At 34.1% G+C, this 18,665-nt stretch overlaps 1 protein-coding gene across 37 annotated transcripts in view; it reads left to right on the top strand.

The window, feature by feature from the left end:
• The window catches only part of RIMS2 (regulating synaptic membrane exocytosis 2), a 444,419-nt gene that overhangs the window by 247,942 nt on the left and 177,812 nt on the right, over positions 1 to 18,665 (top strand). For 27 of the 37 annotated variants that reach the window (XM_063171188.1, XM_063171404.1, XM_063171366.1 and 24 more), the window contains 3 exons: positions 7,064 to 7,194; positions 9,899 to 10,070; positions 10,616 to 10,769. In XM_063171188.1, the coding sequence (XP_063027258.1) occupies positions 7,064 to 7,194; positions 9,899 to 10,070; positions 10,616 to 10,769 (457 nt within the window). Of the gene's footprint in view, positions 1 to 7,063; positions 7,195 to 9,898; positions 10,071 to 10,615; positions 10,770 to 18,517; positions 18,545 to 18,665 lie in introns of all 37 variants that reach the window. The other 10 variants (XM_063171358.1, XM_063171170.1, XM_063171224.1 and 7 more) reach the window with 1 other exon arrangement.

Raw genomic sequence — 18,665 nt, 5'->3', positions numbered from 1 at the left:
ATTATGTAAAGATGAATGTCTCTTTAAATAATTCATTATCATTACTTAACACATATTTTTTTTGCATTTTCCTCATAATAGTAGCTCCTTGAGTAGAAGATGGGCAAAAAATTTGTACCTTGTTTAAATAAACAAATTTGTTTTTATGGAACTTGGTTCTTGTATTTTTAAGTACATCAATATAGCCAAAACTTTACTTGAATAAAAAATAAATTCTCCCATTGTCTTACTGAATTTTTTCAGCTTTGATATTCTGTTTAGGTACAAGTTGTTTGCCTTTTTTTCATTAGGAAGCTTCTGAGGTACGATAGATTTATGCAAAAATAGGTTTTACTAATATTTCACAATGCTTTTCTTGCTTTGCTGCATGTTTTTCTTTTTTTTTTTAACCAGAATATTATCTGATTTTCTTACAAACTATCTTTATGGTGATGTTAATCTTTTGTGTGGCAGTTTTATAAATGTTTTTCTTTGATTAATTGACCAAAATGTAAAGGATGATCTGAGTGATCAGAAAGAGATGACTGAATTTCATTATGAAATCGAAAAGAGATATTTTTTTTAATAAAGGAATTCTAAATAAGACTGTAATTAAGACATCAGATATGACTCCTATTTGATTAAGTACGCTTTTTTTACAATGCAGTATTCTCAAGAGTATTCCTTACAACTGCTTAAATATAAATTCAAAAATTAAGAACTTCTAAAGAAAAAAGAGATTATAAAATAATGCCTTGATTGTATGATTTAAAGCTAATTTATTATGTGCTATTGACATAAGCTGGCTTTGTATGAAAAATTTAAAACCTCCTTTAGCACGATTAAGAAAGCTGTATTCTGCTCATGATAATGAATTTAGAGAAGTACAATTACAAGTTGTTAAGTAGTTCATAGAGGTAAATATTATATAAGTAGTTTTTTTAATATTTATTTCTTTTTATATATGTGCTAAATAAATTATAAATTATATGACAGTTATTGTTCAAGTTAAAAAGGAAATCTCTGCCTGAAATATGCATGTTTCATGAAATACTGTAATGTAGAAATAACATGTAGTAGTTCCATATTTTAATTCCATTATACAAAATAAAGACATAGACATAAATGTTGTCTGTTCCACTTAGACTAATATCCTCTCATGAAACAAAAAAAATACTTTGCTCAAATGATTATGGTAGTTGAGAAAAGAAATAAAAGTAATTTGCTAGAAAGTATCTAACAAGAGGTGAAAATGTTTAAGGCTTACTTGCTCACCCTTGCGTTATTTTTTATATTGTAGGTAAGAATTGTCCTTACCCCCAGTTTTGTCTAAACAATCAGTGCCTGTGGAGTCCTTGTGGACATGTCTAACAGGGTTTTTTTTGCAGAGCCCAGTAACAGTCCATGCTAAACATAAGGGTTTTGACAAGAGTTCTTGAAGAACTCAAAATTACGACCTTGGCAAAATCATTGCACCTACTCTGAAACAAAAAGTGATCCATCTGCCCACTTCTAGTGGTGATAGTAGATAGTATAAAAAGATTAGTGTTAGATATAGTTACCATGCAAGCTGCTGAAAGAACAGGAATTCTCCAGTGGTCTTCAAACAAGGGTATTAGGAGCAGTCCAGCAGCAGTGCAGAACTCTGGTTACTTTTTTGGCATGACAAATTCACTAAATCAGAGTTCTGAGCTGCTGTTTACGGTTGTCAGGAAGTATACATTTCATTGTGGGCTGAGGTATAGCTGTGCCTGTAGAACTCCTTACAAGAATGAAAATCTCCAAACATTCTGTTTATACTTATTTGTTTCATCACTCCAAACAGGAAATGTATATCTTTATTCTTGCTTGCATCTTCTTTACTTGTTATTCTGAAACTGATCCTTTCTGGCAAAAGCTCCTCTTCCACACTTCCCTCCATGACATTGCATTCATCTTCTAGCTCACTGGGTGATTTCATAGAATCATCATTATTTCATTGGGAAGAAAGACATTCAGTTTCTTTCCTATCAAATGCCCACTGAGCTTTTACTAATTTTACATTACTTGTAAAAGTGCATCTTCATTTCCTGAACTTTTAGATTCAGTTTGCCATACCAGTAATTTTCAAACTTGCAGAGTGATGCTTTATGAATCTCTGTAGGGAAAAATCTGTTCTTAAAATTGTATTTTCTATGCAGTATCTCTTGTTTACTTGGCAAAGCATTCTTTTGAGCTAGAGTTGCCTCTGGGTTTTTCTAACTTCAAAAATTTCAGTCATCCTTTTGGCTTTAACACAGAACATCAATATATTTGATCATGTATAAAAATATGTAAAAGGTGAAACCACTAAAAAAAGATTTAAAAAAGAAACACAGATTAGGGCAGCATAAATACTTCTATAATTTCCTGGCCTTTATATCCTACATGCTTTTCCATTTGACAGCCTTTTCTTGTAATTGTTCAAGCATATTAGACAGCAGCTGAAGCAGAAAGAAATAGTAGTTTGATTTAGCAACCCTCAGTGCTCAGGATTTTTTAGAGGTGTGTTTAACAACATTCAAAACTGGCCTCAGCTATGCCACGGACATCACCACCTCAGGGCAGTTTCAGCATCTACATAAGCTTAAGTCCAAAAAAAGATTATTGCAAGTATTTTTTAAAATAAACTGAGATTTTTTTTTTTCAAACAACAGATCCCACTGGTATATCTTTAGTTTCAAAATAATGTGAGAAAGAAAAGTAGTATGTAATTTTAAAATAATAATAAGCATAATAAACATCTGTGTAGGTTACATGAAAAATTATAATGAGCAACAGAAGGAAAAAAAATGCCTGGCCAGCTGTCTCTAAAAGCCAGAGATGTTTGAGTAGGTTGTGTGGTAAAAATCAGCTGTAGGGCAGATGGTCTCTCCCAGTGGCACAAGTTTTATCTCTTTTCATGAGATTCATGAAGTAACCCTTATATAACAAAGACATAACTGTAGCATAGGATTTAAAACTTCAAATATTCTCTGTTTCTAAATCTAAATTATGGCTGAAGATATGTTTTGCCTGTATGTCCTGTGTATAAAACTACATTAGAATTGCATAGTTGAGGAAACAGTCAAACATTCATGAGATAGGAGTATAAGAAGTGCAACAATAATATTTTCTAGAATTTCTTAACTGATTCCCTTATCAAGGGGAATAAGAGTAGGGGGTTCTTATACATGATTACTTCTTTTCTAAACTCTGACCTCAGTCAGTGCTCTAAAATTTTAGTGAAGATGAGATCTAATATAAAAAGATGAAATCTAGTAAACTGAATTTATATCCTTAATTTCTATAACTTATACTAACTTCAAATAAAGGTGCAAAACTTATTATTCAACATAAACAGAATGAGACAATTGGGGATAAAAGCATCATATAGTCAACCCAGGACAGGTGCCTTGAGGAAGATCTTTCACTTGTACAGTTGAAGGAAAGATCTATGTGCCTCAATACATGCAGTGGGTGATTAACCCAAATAAAAGACACCTAAGCCCATTAAATCTATTTGAAACTAAGGCTGCTCCAGAGGGTGAGTTGATTCTCCAGGGGAGGCACCTTCTACTGAGGCTACAGAGGACCAATCTTACCCATTATTCTGTGATTCTGTGAACCAGGAATGCTAGCTAGATGTACGAGATACCTGCATCCTCATTTCTCAAAATGCAGCAGCAGCAGTCAGCTTTTATATACTGTTTGTGTAGGAAGCTTATTCCAGAAGCAGGACATATACTGCTGTTTAAATACTGTTTAGACTGAAGAGGTTGAACCTGTGTATCAAAATAGTGCCTTTATTATCAAGCTATACCACATTGCATTCTTCTCTGGAGTACCAAGTCTCATCTGAAGCTGAGACACACTTTTGCTGGGAATAGGAGTGTGTGGTGTTACCAAAGCATGCTTCAGTTTAGCATGGCAGGTTCCAGACCTGTATTGCTCTTGTATTAGAACACTAGTGGTTAAAAACCAGAAAGAATGAAGCTGGGGTCAGACCCACATCTCTGTTTCCTTCAATCCTCTGAGTGCAGAAGAGTTCCTGCTTCCTGCACTCTGTGGCGGTTATTCCTACCTGGCAGCCTGTCTGCAGCAGGTGCACCCCTCTGTGAATAACAGACCATCTCAGTGCACCTCAGTATCAGGATGCTCTGAATTTACATGCCTGTTTGCCTGAATGTAGGTCACAGCAAAAGCTTAATAAAGCATTAGGTGCATGTCTGGCTGCTGAAGGAGCCCAGGGAAAGAAAGTATATGAGCATGTGTATGGCTCATTTGTCTCCAGGACTTCAGTGCAAAGTGGGAAAGTATTCAGGTTGCACCACTTCCAAGCAAATCTTAGGTGCCTACATCATAAGTAACCTAGACAGACAAAATCCCATTCAAGAAGGTTTTGTTCAGGTGTTAGTCTCAACATTAGCATCAGCTAGCATGATATTTTATATAGCATATTTTATGTGTTGTTAGTTTAGCTTTCCCTTTCCTTCATTTAGATCAGGATTGCTTTGTTGAAGTTTCTTAGATGTTCTAAAATTATACAAGTGTGTGTGTTTGTAAAAAAATCTTGCTAGATTCTTGTTCATCCCAGTCTCTCTTTCAACATATTTTGTGCCAGTTAGCATGGCTAGTTATTTTGTCACCTCATAACATTTCTCTCATTCATTCTATTTTTCCCCTTTTAATCTCTGGTCCCTGACATTAGTGGTTCATTCTTCCCGTGTTTCACCAAGAATTATCCTGTCTATTTTACTTTCACTGTAATTATAAAGCAGCTTTTTATTTGTCCCTTCTTCCTTCTTCTAATCCCATAAGAATGCAATCCCATTCTCCCCTCTATGGGCTTCTTTGACCATTCTCTCGCAGTTTTTTCCCTTCTTCTCCTTGCATCCTAGTCAAACGACTGCTTGGGTTACAAGTACCTGTGCTGTGTATTGGAGTGCTAGCAGTGTGAATGCAGGGGAGAGAGAGCTTTCTGGTCTTAATTCTGACTCCTGGCTCTTCCTGTAACAAGGCAAATTAAAGAGCATTACAGGGAAAATATGCCCATTAAGTTCAAGTTTTTCCAATTTTTTATTTCAGAACATCAAGGGAAAAGTAGAAGGTACAAGTCAGTGCAAATCTTGAGCTCCTGATCCAAACTGCAGTTGTTAAAGCATCTCAATGAAGTGGTGTCAGATTATTTCAGTTTCTGCTTAAGTAATTCTCTAAATATTTTGACTGAAGTTTTCTTGTAAAAAGTCAGTCTGAAACAAATATATTTAGCTTGCATATGAACACATAATTCTGATTGTATTCTTGGTGCCTATATCTAGATTATTTCACATTCATCAGTCACAGTTTTTGATAGTATCTGTATCACAAATATATTTCATTCTCCTTAAGCAAGCATAATTTTCCACAAAAAATAAATGAAGATTGTCTTCAGTGCTATTCCGCTTGAGATGTGGGACTAGCCAAGTCTGTCTTTTGCTTCAGGACTCCCAAGGAAACCTGTGGGTTTAGTGTCAAAGAACATTTAAGTTGACTTGCACTTCAGAGGTCATTAAAGGTGTACTGTTGGTACAAGCTTTCTGCTTTTCATCTGTAGCTGGATGTAGATAGCTAGAAGTCCAGATAATTCTCAGTGTAGAAAAAATACTCTCAAAGCCCCTGCCTTGTAAGAATGTAGGAACAATATCTAAAATTCACGCTGAGATGATTAGCCACAGGGCCCTTTAACTATTAGTACCAGAAACCTTTAAAGTCTGTAGCAGGGCTAATGATGGGGTAATGGAGGACAAATATCCCATTTTTAATATCCATTCAAATGGTTAGTGGCTACAGGAGTTGCAAGATCTGAAGCAGTGAAGGAAGAAGTACACTGCCATCAATAACTGAGTTGGTGTGTCTTAGTGTAATCTCACTTAGTGAGGTATTAGGAATGGCAGAGAGCTAAATTAGCCTCTTCTTTATGGGTTAAAAGTCTTGAGAATTACATCAAGACCTTTCTTTAGGAGACTGAAATGTTGAAGATGAGGAGCTATGATAGCAGAAGAAAACCCTGTCGCTGAAATTAAGTGAGATTGTTTCCACAGAAAATGCACCTTCTCCTCTTTATATCTACCTGAGCTAGGGTATATTCATGCCTAAAGGTGTATTGCCTGGGTAGGTGTGCAGCTGGGCATTATCCTCTCTGATTCCCTTAAGTTCAGGCAGGGTCACTGTTTTCTTTAAATGTCCTGGTTTGTCCTGTCTCGGGCAAAGTCCTCATGAGGAGAGGCTCCTCAGTAAGCTGCAGCTAGAGACACTGCACTGCTACCAGCATGCAGTGGCTTCCTGGCTATTTGTAAGGCTTGGTTTTGCCCTAACTGCAACATTTCCCCCTTCTGCAGTGACTGCTCTGGAGTAGTCATATCCTTTTCTTGGCTGATGTACTTGCAGTCATAGAATTCAAACTGATATAGCTAAATAGCAGCTTGTAATGACTGTAATAAAAAAGGATAGCAAATCAAGCCTTAGACTGGTTAATAACAATTTATACAAATGAATAATAGTGGTTTTTATCTTGTTACTGAGTTGGACTATGAAGAGGGTTGGATTACTGAGCCTTCCTCTCAGTATTTATGGAGGACTTGTATTATTTCAGAATAAGTGTATGTATGTTGAAAAATATTAAGTGATATGAAATATTTATGGGTTTATCCCATAGTCTCTTTAGCACCACAGCAGATGAAAAATTATTAATTCATTGTGCATAAACTCCTCAGAGATGTATATATATGAATACTATACATTAATAATGCAAGTAATACAATACAAGGGAGAATAATCCTAACCAGAGCACCATGTGAAAAACAGTTAGTGTGAAGCAAGGTACTTATAGTACAGGGTTTTAAAAAAAGAGTAACTCCTGGTATATACTGAAGCTATTACAGTATTAACTTATTTTTATTCTTTATTATAAATGAAAAGTAGAATATAATATTTTCTGTTTAAGTAACCAATATAAATAGAAGCTCATGAGCAAAATTATTTTTAAGGATTACTATACAACTTCATTGTAGAAATGAGTTCACTAATTAATATTTTCTTCCTACAGATAAAACTGTGGTATGACAAGGTTGGTCATCAGTTAATAGTGACCATACTGGGAGCAAAGGATCTTCCTTCAAGGGAAGATGGGAGGCCAAGGAATCCTTATGTTAAAATTTACTTTCTTCCAGACAGAAGGTAGGGTGAACACAAAAACAAGGAATATTTGAATTAGTCTGATACTCAGGTGACATGCACAACTGAGTTTGTCAGCCATGCTTACATGAATAATGGCTTGCAGTGTTGAGCTGTTGTGTTGAACATGGTGTGTAACAGCAAGGTGTCTTTGAACACTAAGCACAAACTTGCTTTCCCTGGTTATATTATAAAATACTGAATAGAAAAGGAAAGAAAGGTAAACATGGGGATCTGTTATTTGCAAAGAATGTTATTAGTGTATTATAGTGCCTTTATTTCCTATGGCAGTTATTCTTCTCTAGAGCAAAGAAGATGCTACGCGGTCGGGTTCATAAATTTCTGGACTGATGAGTCCAGCAGTTTGGTTTGCCCCACCTTTATACACTAAGGCAGTAACAGGTTTGGCATCTGAAACACACAGATACCTGTTCACAGTATAATTGAGGTAAGGCTGAAGGGGACTCAACTGAGAGTTCACGTTTGCACTTTGAAAACTTTCCCTAGAGCACAGGACTCGTGTTAATCTGGATGGTATCATAGATGCACTTAGGAAAAGTTAAACTGCAGTAGGACCCCTATTCCTGAAAAGCACTTTCACTTCTTAGTCCATGATTTTCTGTGTTTCAATTTAGGTGTTGGGAAGACCAGCAGAAGAGATAGTGTGTTTTCCAGTTTATTGTTTATTTTTTTAATTGATGTTTCCTCAGATTGTGTCAGTAGGGGGACATGTTTACCTTTATTTTATAATGTACTAACCAAATAATTCAAAGTTTTAATAAATCTATTTAATAAATCTATTTAATAGATCATTGGATTACTGAATCTGTAGAACAGAATGCAACTTGTATTTTTACTTCCTTTGCTTTTCCAAATAGCTAAACTGGGAAGATGCTAGCTATCTCCATTACCATTTGAGTTCAGTAGGAATTAAAGCTATTTAGTATTTTGGAAGACTTTTCCAAGTTGCTTTTCCACTTTTATTGTATACCATGTGTTGACAAGCAAATTTTATGTGACTACCTAATTTGCTGTGTCATTGACGATTAAAAGGATAGATTTTCTCAGGCTCACCAGTATTTGAACAGTTGGTGTAGATCCCTACTTTATTCAAAATGCTGTAGTGTGTTTGTAGCTGCTGAAGCTGTGCTAAACTGAGAATCGGGTCTGCTTCAATTATCTTACCTGCTTTTTCCATAATAATGAGTAATTAATAGGATAACAAAAGTGTGTTCACAATGTTTTACAATGTAAATTGTGATAACTAAAATATATTGACATTAAATTTTATTAATCTATATTTTTTCCCATTTATGAGAAACATTCAGAACTTTTCTTTAGTTGTTTTATGTGTTTATGATCAGCAATTTGTCTTACAGAATTTTGGTTTTTTTCTGATGTGGAAATTCATTTTTGTTTCCTTAGATTTAAAAGCTAAGTAAGCAACAGTATATTTCTAGTGTAGTAGAAAGAAACATGCTGGAGGTAAAATACACTTAAGTAAGTCAAGCATTTAATTAGATGAAGATGCTGAATTCTCTTTGAATTAAGAAATTTAATTGAAAAATATTGTACAATGTAACTTAGTTCACATGGGTAAACACACCTTTAGTATGCTAGAAATAATTTATGGTCTTTTTTAACAGTGTGTCTAAAAGTATTATTACTTAGGTAATTTTTTGATCCAACTTCCAAGTAACAGTTCAGAAATACAATGAATTTATTAAAATTGCAAGTATTAACGAATGGACTGCATCTGCATTGCCTATTAAAAAATCCTTACAAATTAGTCTGGCAGCTGCATTATGCAGCAATCAGCAGGTTTAGAATAAGCATTGTTATGAGGACTCTTGTCAGTATTCTCAGTAGGAGCAGTGTGGGTGTTTTCCAGCAAAAATTGTTTCAATCAGAAAATATTAATTCTTTCTAGCAGAAATATTCTGCAAAAACATTGCTTTCAACAGCACCCTGGAGCCAGAGCCAAGGCTGCCAGGGTAGCCTTGCCTGGAGACCTCACCTCACAATGGAGGTCCACCTTCAGCCTGGCGATTCACTGGAGTGACCAAAGGATTTGGGGAGCTGTTTTGAGAAGGCTGTTTGTTCCAGTATTGCTGGAAAAGAACATGTAACCTGTTTTTGGGGCTTCTGGTTTCCCAGGTGGATAAGGAGCCCTTAGCCAGGAAAACCCTGCACTGCCCCCAGCTCCCTGCCCATCCTTCATGTGGGCCAGCTGCTCCTTCCCGCTCTGCAGTTGGAGGCAGCCGCTGTAGGACTGGAACTCGAGTGAACCAGCTGGCTCATTTCTTTTGAAATGCAGCTCAATGCCCAATATTGTCTGTGGAGATGTTCTACTGTCAGGCTGTGCCTTGTGGAAATCCCATTTATGGAAGTACTTTTTATTTTATAAAATGCTGTTTCCAAAATAAAAGAGAATACATGCAAAATTATATTAAAACATTTGTGGGTTTTGGGAAACATCTTAAAATTGGAACTGGCACATAAACTTGAAATCACCTAACCTGAGTTTTTAATGTGAGCTTATGAATTATCCTCAATATATGCACTGACCATTATAACGTGATGTAGATTATAGTACCCCTGATCCTACAAACTGAACTGCTGATTTAAGATTTCCTATTTTCCATTATATACTTAATGCAGTTTAATGGTGTTTTGAACATATTTAATATTTAACTGTTTTTTTCAGTGATAAAAATAAAAGAAGAACAAAAACAGTAAAGAAAACATTGGAACCTAAGTGGAATCAGACATTTATTTATTCTCCAGTTCATCGGAGAGAGTTTAGAGAACGAATGTTAGAAATCACTCTTTGGGACCAAGCACGAGTTCGAGAGGAAGAAAGTGAATTTTTAGGAGAGGTATACAAGTATTGGTAGTTGCTATAGAAATACAGTTGCTCTCTCATACTAATGTATAGATACTTATTTTCAAAAAATTACTAACTGCGCAAAGCAAAGCTGGTTTTATTGTTTTACTTTTTCTTTCACTTAGTAGTAAACAAACAGTGATCTCACACAAATTACATAATCCTGATATGAGATTCTTTCTGCATTTTTTCTGTTTTAGTAACAGCATGAATGTGGTTTCTTAATTTCTAATTGCTCATTCAAATCTATATTAACCATAGTCATATTTTACTAAAACTTTGGAACATTGCTCATTTACCTATTTGAAAACTGTAAAGGCTCTCATAAGGTAATAAGGGTTTTGTGAACGTTTTTGGGTATATTTAGTGTTCTAAAAGGCACAGAAGATTCTTGCATATTAAAGCAAGGTTTTTATATAACTTCAGACAAAGTCCTTAGCAGTAAGAGAATAATAGAATAAATTTCATGGGGATATCTATTTTAAAATATTCTGTTGCACAATGCTTTCCTACTTTTAACCATTTTTTCTTTTTTAGATTCTTATTGAGTTAGAGACAGCATTACTAGATGATGAACCCCACTGGTACAAACTTCAAACACATGATGTCTCTTCATTGCCACTTCCCCATCCCTCACCATATTTGCCACGCAGACAGCTCCATGGCGAGAGTCCCACACGGAGGTTACAAAGTAGGTTATTATTAGTTTTTCACTCTGTGTATAGTTCATTTGAATGAATGCATAATAAAATCTATTAAATTCCTGCAAATGGAAAGCTGACAGAATTTTTATGTTAATTTGTAGCTGTTATGAATTAGATCATTGTGGTTACTGATGAGAGTGACATGCTACAAATGGTATCAACCACTGTGCATTGCACCCTTTTTTTCTTATAACTCTGTTCAGATTCTCAGTTGGAGTAAACTATCTTGTTTTTTGCAATGGGCTTTTTTTTCATGACGCTCTTTCTTTTGTATTATGTTCATAATTTCATTGTTTAAGCAAAAGTAGATTTGCAGGACCTCTCTCTTTAGCTCGTATTTCTTAAAGTAACCTGTATTTAACATCATATGTAGATAAATTAATACCATGGCCTGTTGTCTTGCTTTGATATTATATTATGTGCTTAGATTCACAAATGAAATTTCTTTAAAAATTCTACTTTGTAGAGTTTTTTATACTTGGTCTGCAGTAGTTATCAGTATATATTTTGAAACTAGCATATATAAAGTATGGTAATAAAAATAAATACATGAGAATAAGACAGTAAAGGGGAAAAATCTGCTTCTTCAATACTTCATGGTTTCTCCAGTTTAACTGTTCAATACTGCCAGTGATTTAAAGCTCTTCCTCACTGAATAAATTTTATAAATACCAGTTGGCAGTTATTTAAAAAACCCAACAAACCAAATGAACCAATCAAATTAATAAAACTCCCAAAACCCAAAAGACCACACACCACCCCAAAAACCCAACAAAACAAAACCAAAACTCCAAAACAAACAGAAAAACCCCTAACAACACAACAACAGCCCAAATGTAATTTTTAAGATTTACTTGGAGTTTCTTTGAGTCATTGTATGTGAATGTGTGTGCATGTTTCACACAGACTCACAGAACCTTATGTGTGTAGTCATGAAAACAAGCTTGGATAGTTCATATGTGCTATGTAGAGTTTTTATTACATAACCCATTGTATACAAGTATTTCAAGCAGTTGATCTGTTTTGCTTCTGTGCTCTTGATGGTGAGAAGGATTAAAATGCTCCATATCATAATATTCTGGGATAGACACACTGTCAGAGACTCACACTGCATAGCCTTGATATTTTAAGATTAGAGTTGTCCCCAAAAAGCTGTAAGAAGTAAGTGATAGTTAAAAGATAAGGAGTTCTATTGCAATTCAATCCTCTTCAGTCTTACATGACATGACTGTTATTTAACTAAAGTTTTTAAATTGTACTTCTTATACGGTCTATGCCATTTTTAATACATTTTAAGAAGTTTCCATCTACGACTATTTTTACAGACCAATTGGACTCTTTGTGTGTGAAGTTAGTGAAATTCTGGTTTTCAGGAAATATCCAGTCCTGCAAACAAACACTATTTGTCTGTCAGAATTTCTGTCTGTGCAATAAATAACTGACATTAAGAATGAATTTGTGATTTTTTTTAAACAAATTTTAGTGATATTTGAGTGAAGTTCTGTTGGATGATATTGGCTCAAAATTTGAAAGACATTCAGGTTTTTTTACATAGCAATATTACTATGTACTAATAAATAATAAAACTAAACTAATAAATACTAATACTCGTAATGTGCTCAACTGAACAATTGTACAAGCTTGTCTGTAAATATAGAGGAAAGGAATTAGCAAATCTTCTTTTTTGGTGAAATAGTAAGATTTGGTATAAAAGTCCTGCTTTTCAGTGAAGATGGTTTAGCTAGGCTGTTCCCAGAGCACTAGTTTTTCAGCCTCTGGTTTTAAAAACTCCAATCAAATAAGCAATTTCAGATGTTCACTATTATTGCTGGAGAATTCAGATGTTCCTACACTAAATAATCCTATTTCCTTTTGTACAAGTATAGGAACCTGATAAAGAAGGATTTTCTCTAGTGGTCTAGGAATATATTAATGTCTTGATTCCTTGTGTATCATAAATGATTTTCAGTTTAAACAGATAGTTTTTAATATACAGAACAAGGTATCCTGGAATTAAAATCCTTGCTTTCTGGGATCTGAAAGAGTATACAATTGGAAATTTAGCATCTGATCAGAGCTCAGCTATGGCAGCAGAATCCATTTAGCAGTGGGAAAATAAAATTTTTCTTTTATTGCTGTCACACCTCTGAAATGAAAATAAAAGTACTTCTTGGTGTCCAAAGAGGTCATGCAATATCCTACTGAGAGGTCCAGTACCCAACTGAACAAGGCTGTAAACAATGCAGTGTAAGTTGGCCAGGCCTGAGACAGGCATTGCACCAGATGGGCTCCAAAAATGCTCTTCCCAATCTAAATGTCATCACCAGGGACTGGTGAAGGGCAGACAGCACCTCTGAAGACTGTTTGCCTTCACTAAGTAAAATATTTATACTATATTAATAACACATAGAGGATTTTTTACCTTTTTTTGAGATGTCAAAAGAGTATGAAGTCAATAGATCAGTTTCTTGTATCTGAAGATATTTTTGTATCTCTCAATAACATTCTTGTATATGATGAAACAGAAGATGCTATCCAGCAGCACATTATGACAACGTGAAGAAAATCTCTTAGAACAAGGCATGTCTAGCATGTTTGTCAATGCTTTTCAAAGCACTTCTTAGAACATGTACTGGGCTGTTATTAAGCAGGCTGATTTCAATTTTTTGGGGATGCAAAATCTCAGCAGTTTAGTCCTCCTACTTTTTGTTCTTTTCTGCATTCTCTCTATGTATAGAATTAGTGATGAAAGAATTTATTGTATAACCTCAAAAATTGCTAGTGTGGGAAATGACAGGAGGGATATTTTGAATTACAAGCTTCTTTTTTGTTTGTATAAATACACATTACACATCTAAGCTTTTTTATCTTTATGATTGTCGAGTAGGGATAAACATATTTATTTGAAGACAATACTTAAGTGTTACTCTCTAAAGGTAGTTTAAAAGAACCACCTACGCTTAGCACTTCTATTCACTTTTTAATATCCCTGGATTGCGGTGTTCCTGAAGAAGAGCAGACTGTCAGCCCTGAAGAGTGAAGTTGTATTTACAGATTGCCAGTAGCAAAGTGCAAGCTTCCCACGGAGCCCCATATGCTGGTTTTTTAGGAGCCAGCTTTCAGAGCCAGTAGCTTCGTTTCTACATATATTTATCTCTCAATATCTTCGAGTGGGCAGTGTGTTGTGGTGATCTAAGTCAGCTGTCCACCTTCTCTTTCCCAGTCCTCTGATCCATACGTTCCATTAATTTCCTAGTGATAAAGAATCATTCCCATACTTTCTCCTTTGTGTTTTTTGACAGACATCTACTTAGAAACTGAAACTAATATAGAACATAGGATTATGACTTACTAGCTCTTTCAGCTAATTATATTTGAGATTTTCATAACCTGATCCAATGAGTATATTTTAAACTTTTTCTTATGAGAAATGTGGGGTAATGAGTAGGTCTCTTTTACTTATTGTGCTCAGCTTTAAAAGTGAGTTTTTAGAATTCATTTTCTCTAATATTTACCATAAAATCAGCCATACACCCAGAATTCCAGCATTAATTAGAATTACAGCCAAACTGAAGTTCTTTTTATATTGCCTCTGAAAAAGATTGCAACCAGAAAATTAAAAATAATGTTAGAGAATATTTAGGCATTCTCATTTTTGGTAGGCTGTTTTTCCATCTCACATTAGCTAAGAATCTTATTGGAGAATACATACAAAATTGAATGTGCTTTGGGTGCTGGGTCCATGGTTATTAGGATGTGCAAGTTATTGTTATTATTTCTGTTTTCTGAGAAATGATACAGAAATAAAACAAGGTTTATACCATGGGATCATGTATCTAAAATTAGTTCCTCTCTCCATGAGCCCAGAATATAGAGATAGAAATCAGATTGCATATGATGCATTCTTATTCCATCTTTTACAGTTTTATCTATGTAATGTGAGCATTTTTGAAGTGTGAGCTGGTATTGTGAATTGAGAAAAAATATGGGGATATTTTATGTTTTTGAAGAACAACAGTATTTTAGTTTTATATTAATGCTGAATTTGTTTCAGAAGCAGATTTTGTTTTACTCCAAGTGTTTAAAGACTTTCCCAAATACTTAGGATTGAAAAGTGACTGACACTTGTTTTCTAAGTCAGATTCTGCAGCTTTAAAGTGAAACTGTCTGAATTATTGATCTGCAGACCACAGAGAGTGCAATGTGCAGTGTAGGTAACAGCTAAGTGTGCAAATGAGAAGAAATGTGAATATAGCAATAAACCCAGACATTTTCAGGTCTCTTGCTGCAGCATAGGTCTGTACAGCAGCAGGTCTCTACAGTTTTTGAATACCATGAGAATTCACAATATGGTTTGAAAAATAAAAAATTATATTTTGAACATCCTCAGTAAGGGAAAAGTAATAAATCTACGGGAGATAAACTCTGCTGAGAACACGATCTCAAATATTTTAGAAATTACAGTGTTTGAAAATCAACATGTAGCAGTCAATTTTTTTTTTCCCCCAACATCTGAAGACAAGAAAAAATCAATCAAAATTAAAGTAAATGTAAATAAACTTACTTTGGAGTAGTTTTCTTGTAAAAGGAATTTCATTACTTTTAGAATTAAATTCATCAATGACTCCATTCACTGAATTTCATGATTCACCAGGTCCATAAAAAATCTGGAAGGAGACAAATTACAGTAATGAGAGTTTAAACTGTCGGGACAAAATCTGACTGCAGTTATGTTCTAAAAAAAATCTGCGTATAGTGTGCAAAAGGCTATATATAATTCTTTTTCTTTAAATTTTATTCATTCTTTGAATGGGAATAAAGAAAAGCTATGATGTGTAAACAAAGTGTTTTGAGTAACATGAAAATTTTTTTCATGTTTTCAATTTTTTACTTTGTCCATTTTTCCATCAGACTGTATTTTCTGCAGCAATGCTGAAACCTTAACATGATAAAAATTATTAAATCTGACTAGAAAAAATCAAACTGATAGACTGAATTAAAAAATAGATAATCCCATTGCTTATTAATTTTTGAAAAAACATTTTTAGAGGGACTCATCAGTGCTGAGTGCTGACAGTTTTTAGTTTTTGAATGTTATGTGGCTCTACCATCTGATCAAGGAGGAATGTCATAACTGTTAATTTAATCCCTCTCTTCCATTATTTAAATGGTAAAGCTATCAAGTCTATATTGTAGAACATCAAGATATACATTTCGTAGTACCAAAATCATTAAAGTTTAACAACAATTAATTACAAATGTATCTGAGACTTTAATCTGTGAAATATGAGCACCTGTGAAATGATGGCCAATCTTCTTCCACTGAAAATTATTCCCTTCCTTGGAGCCCTGTAGGGGCTCATTTCACTGCAGAATCAGGATCTTGCTGTCTCAGCAAGTTCCTTTAGTTTGTTGTGAGTTTGGGAAGTCAGCACCATAATTTTCAATGAATGTCACTGAACCTGACTTGAGGAAATGACAATAATGCTGTTCAATAGTAGGTAAGTGAATTGTACCTAATGGACACACGCGTCAGAGACTTTTTTCCAAATTATAATATGGAGCATTTTATGGTCAGTGGCACAGGCCATGATTAATTTATTATATGCATTTTATCCTAGAGAGCCAAAATGACAATTAATTTTCTCCTTCATGCTTCTTCCTTAGTTTTTCTCTTTCTTGAAATGAAGCATAGGCCTTGGGCATGTTATTTTGGTTTGCATGCATTGATATTTTGTTCACAGAATATGGATATATATACCAGTATTGTATTTACTGTACATCTATTATTTATTTATTGTATTTTATTGTACATCTATGGTTTCTTAAATACTTTAATTAAAAGGTATTTAACATGATACAGGGATGTCTAAAAAGGCCTTAAACTATCAAAATATTTTTCTTTTTCTAATGAAAGAAACTAATTTAGAATATTAATTTACTAAATTGTAATTAAACTACAAAAATACTTAAAAAGCTTTTTTGACGCAGTTTAAGATAATTACTTTATTTCTCTGATACATGATAAAATCATGTTATTAAACTACTCTTCTGTTGTGCAATGAAGTTTTCAGATGGTTTTAATACTATTCTGACTTCTTCCTTTCTGTGTTATGACCATATAGAAACAAACATTGCTTTCCTAGTCCTCAATCCCATTATAATCTCACTAAGTTTATATTCCTGTTGTCTTCAAGAAACTGTATGTTTTTGAAGATCTATCCAGCAGTTAAATTCAGAAAGTCCCTAACTTTTAACTAGATGAATAATTTCTACACTGTGTTAATAGATTTATTTTGTGGGCACATGGCACACTTCCACCTTTAGTGTTCAGGTAACACCTGATGTTGTCAGGGTAAGCTAGACAAAGTCTCTAAACTGCATTTTTCATAATTTTGTAGCCAAAAAAGTATAATTTTTAATGAAGTTCATAACCAGAAGAGATTAGCATTAAGGAATACAAATATTAGAGAACTTACACAATAAATCCCATCTAAAAGGTTGTAAGTGATGCTGAAAAACCCCTATAATTTACTTTGAAATTACATTGACTAATGGAATTTTGAGACATAAAAATGTATTACATTTATCAAGAAACCAAAGTTGAAAATATAGCGAGTTAGAAATTGTAAGTAGTAGGTGATTTAGTAGTATGATCCACATATTAAAATAGTTGGTACCTGGATGTCAGAAAAAGTGTGACTTGCCAGAAGGCACTTAGTCATCCAGTGAATCCATTAACAGCACCATTTGGCAAGAAATTGAAATTTTCTCTAACACTGTCATATCATATAATCTGAGGTGCATCATTTACTTACAGACTGGCACTCTTCTGTTTAAGAGTTTAAGTAAGTTGTCTGTGAGCTTTTCAACTACAAGGAATAAAAATATTTACAAAATCTTGCTAATGACAAGATATTGTTAATGTTATTCTGGCTTCTTGCCTTCTTTGTATTATGACATCTTAATATGGAAGTCATATTTCAAAATCTACAAATCCAATGAACATTTCATGTTTCCAGAATTGTCCAGATATCCGCATCCTATTCCTTGGCTCAGTTTAGAAAACTTGGTATGATTGTTTGGAAAGCTAAAATACGTAAACCAGTCAGACTTAAGGAGTGCAAACAATAAATCAGGTATTGCAAGCATTTAATCATTCAGCTCATATCAGGGTTCTAAAATTCAGTGGTAACAACAGCATATAATTAAGTTTTCTCATGTATGTACGTACTTACCAGGTCAAGACCTAGCAGGAGGGAGAAGATTGACTGGCACATCACTTCAGAGTCTGTTAATTTTAAAGGAGCATTCAAAACCACACCTTGGGAAAGTTCTGCTAGTGCTGCAGGGCCAAGAGAAGCATGCAATATTTTTAAGGGTAGCAGCTCATATTGTATGCCCAGCTGAACATACATTTTGCCCTTAAAAAGTTGAACACTTGTAATAAAAATGTGCAACTGTATTTCAAAATTGGAAATGACTGAAATTGCTCTACTAGATCTCTGTGGCTGTTGTATATAATTGTTGATCCAGAAGTGATTGGCATTTTTGTGGTTTAATTTCTCTTAGCTGCTTGAGTTTTATAATTTTGAAGTAGTGTGGCTACACTATCAAATTCTTCCATCTCTGGCAGCAATTATAGAAAAGTTTAAGGTTCTAATCATCCCTGTTACATGTGTTGATTCATATATTTTTTCCCTGACACTACTTCATTTCAATATTTTTTTTCCAGATAAAGGCTTATATTCATATAATTCAGGTAAATTTTCAGCATGCCATAAATGCTTATTGCTTCCATATATGTGCAAAATTTAATTTGATATTTTATTGGTGTGCTTTTGCTACCTATTGTGCAGATACTAAATTGCATAAAAGTTCTT

Source organism: Melospiza melodia, chromosome 1, assembly GCF_035770615.1.
Source record: "Melospiza melodia melodia isolate bMelMel2 chromosome 1, bMelMel2.pri, whole genome shotgun sequence".
Classification (NCBI taxonomy): domain Eukaryota; kingdom Metazoa; phylum Chordata; class Aves; order Passeriformes; family Passerellidae; genus Melospiza; species Melospiza melodia.
The sequence above is the reverse complement of the archived record's forward strand: the minus strand, read 5'-3'. Positions and strand labels throughout refer to the sequence as shown.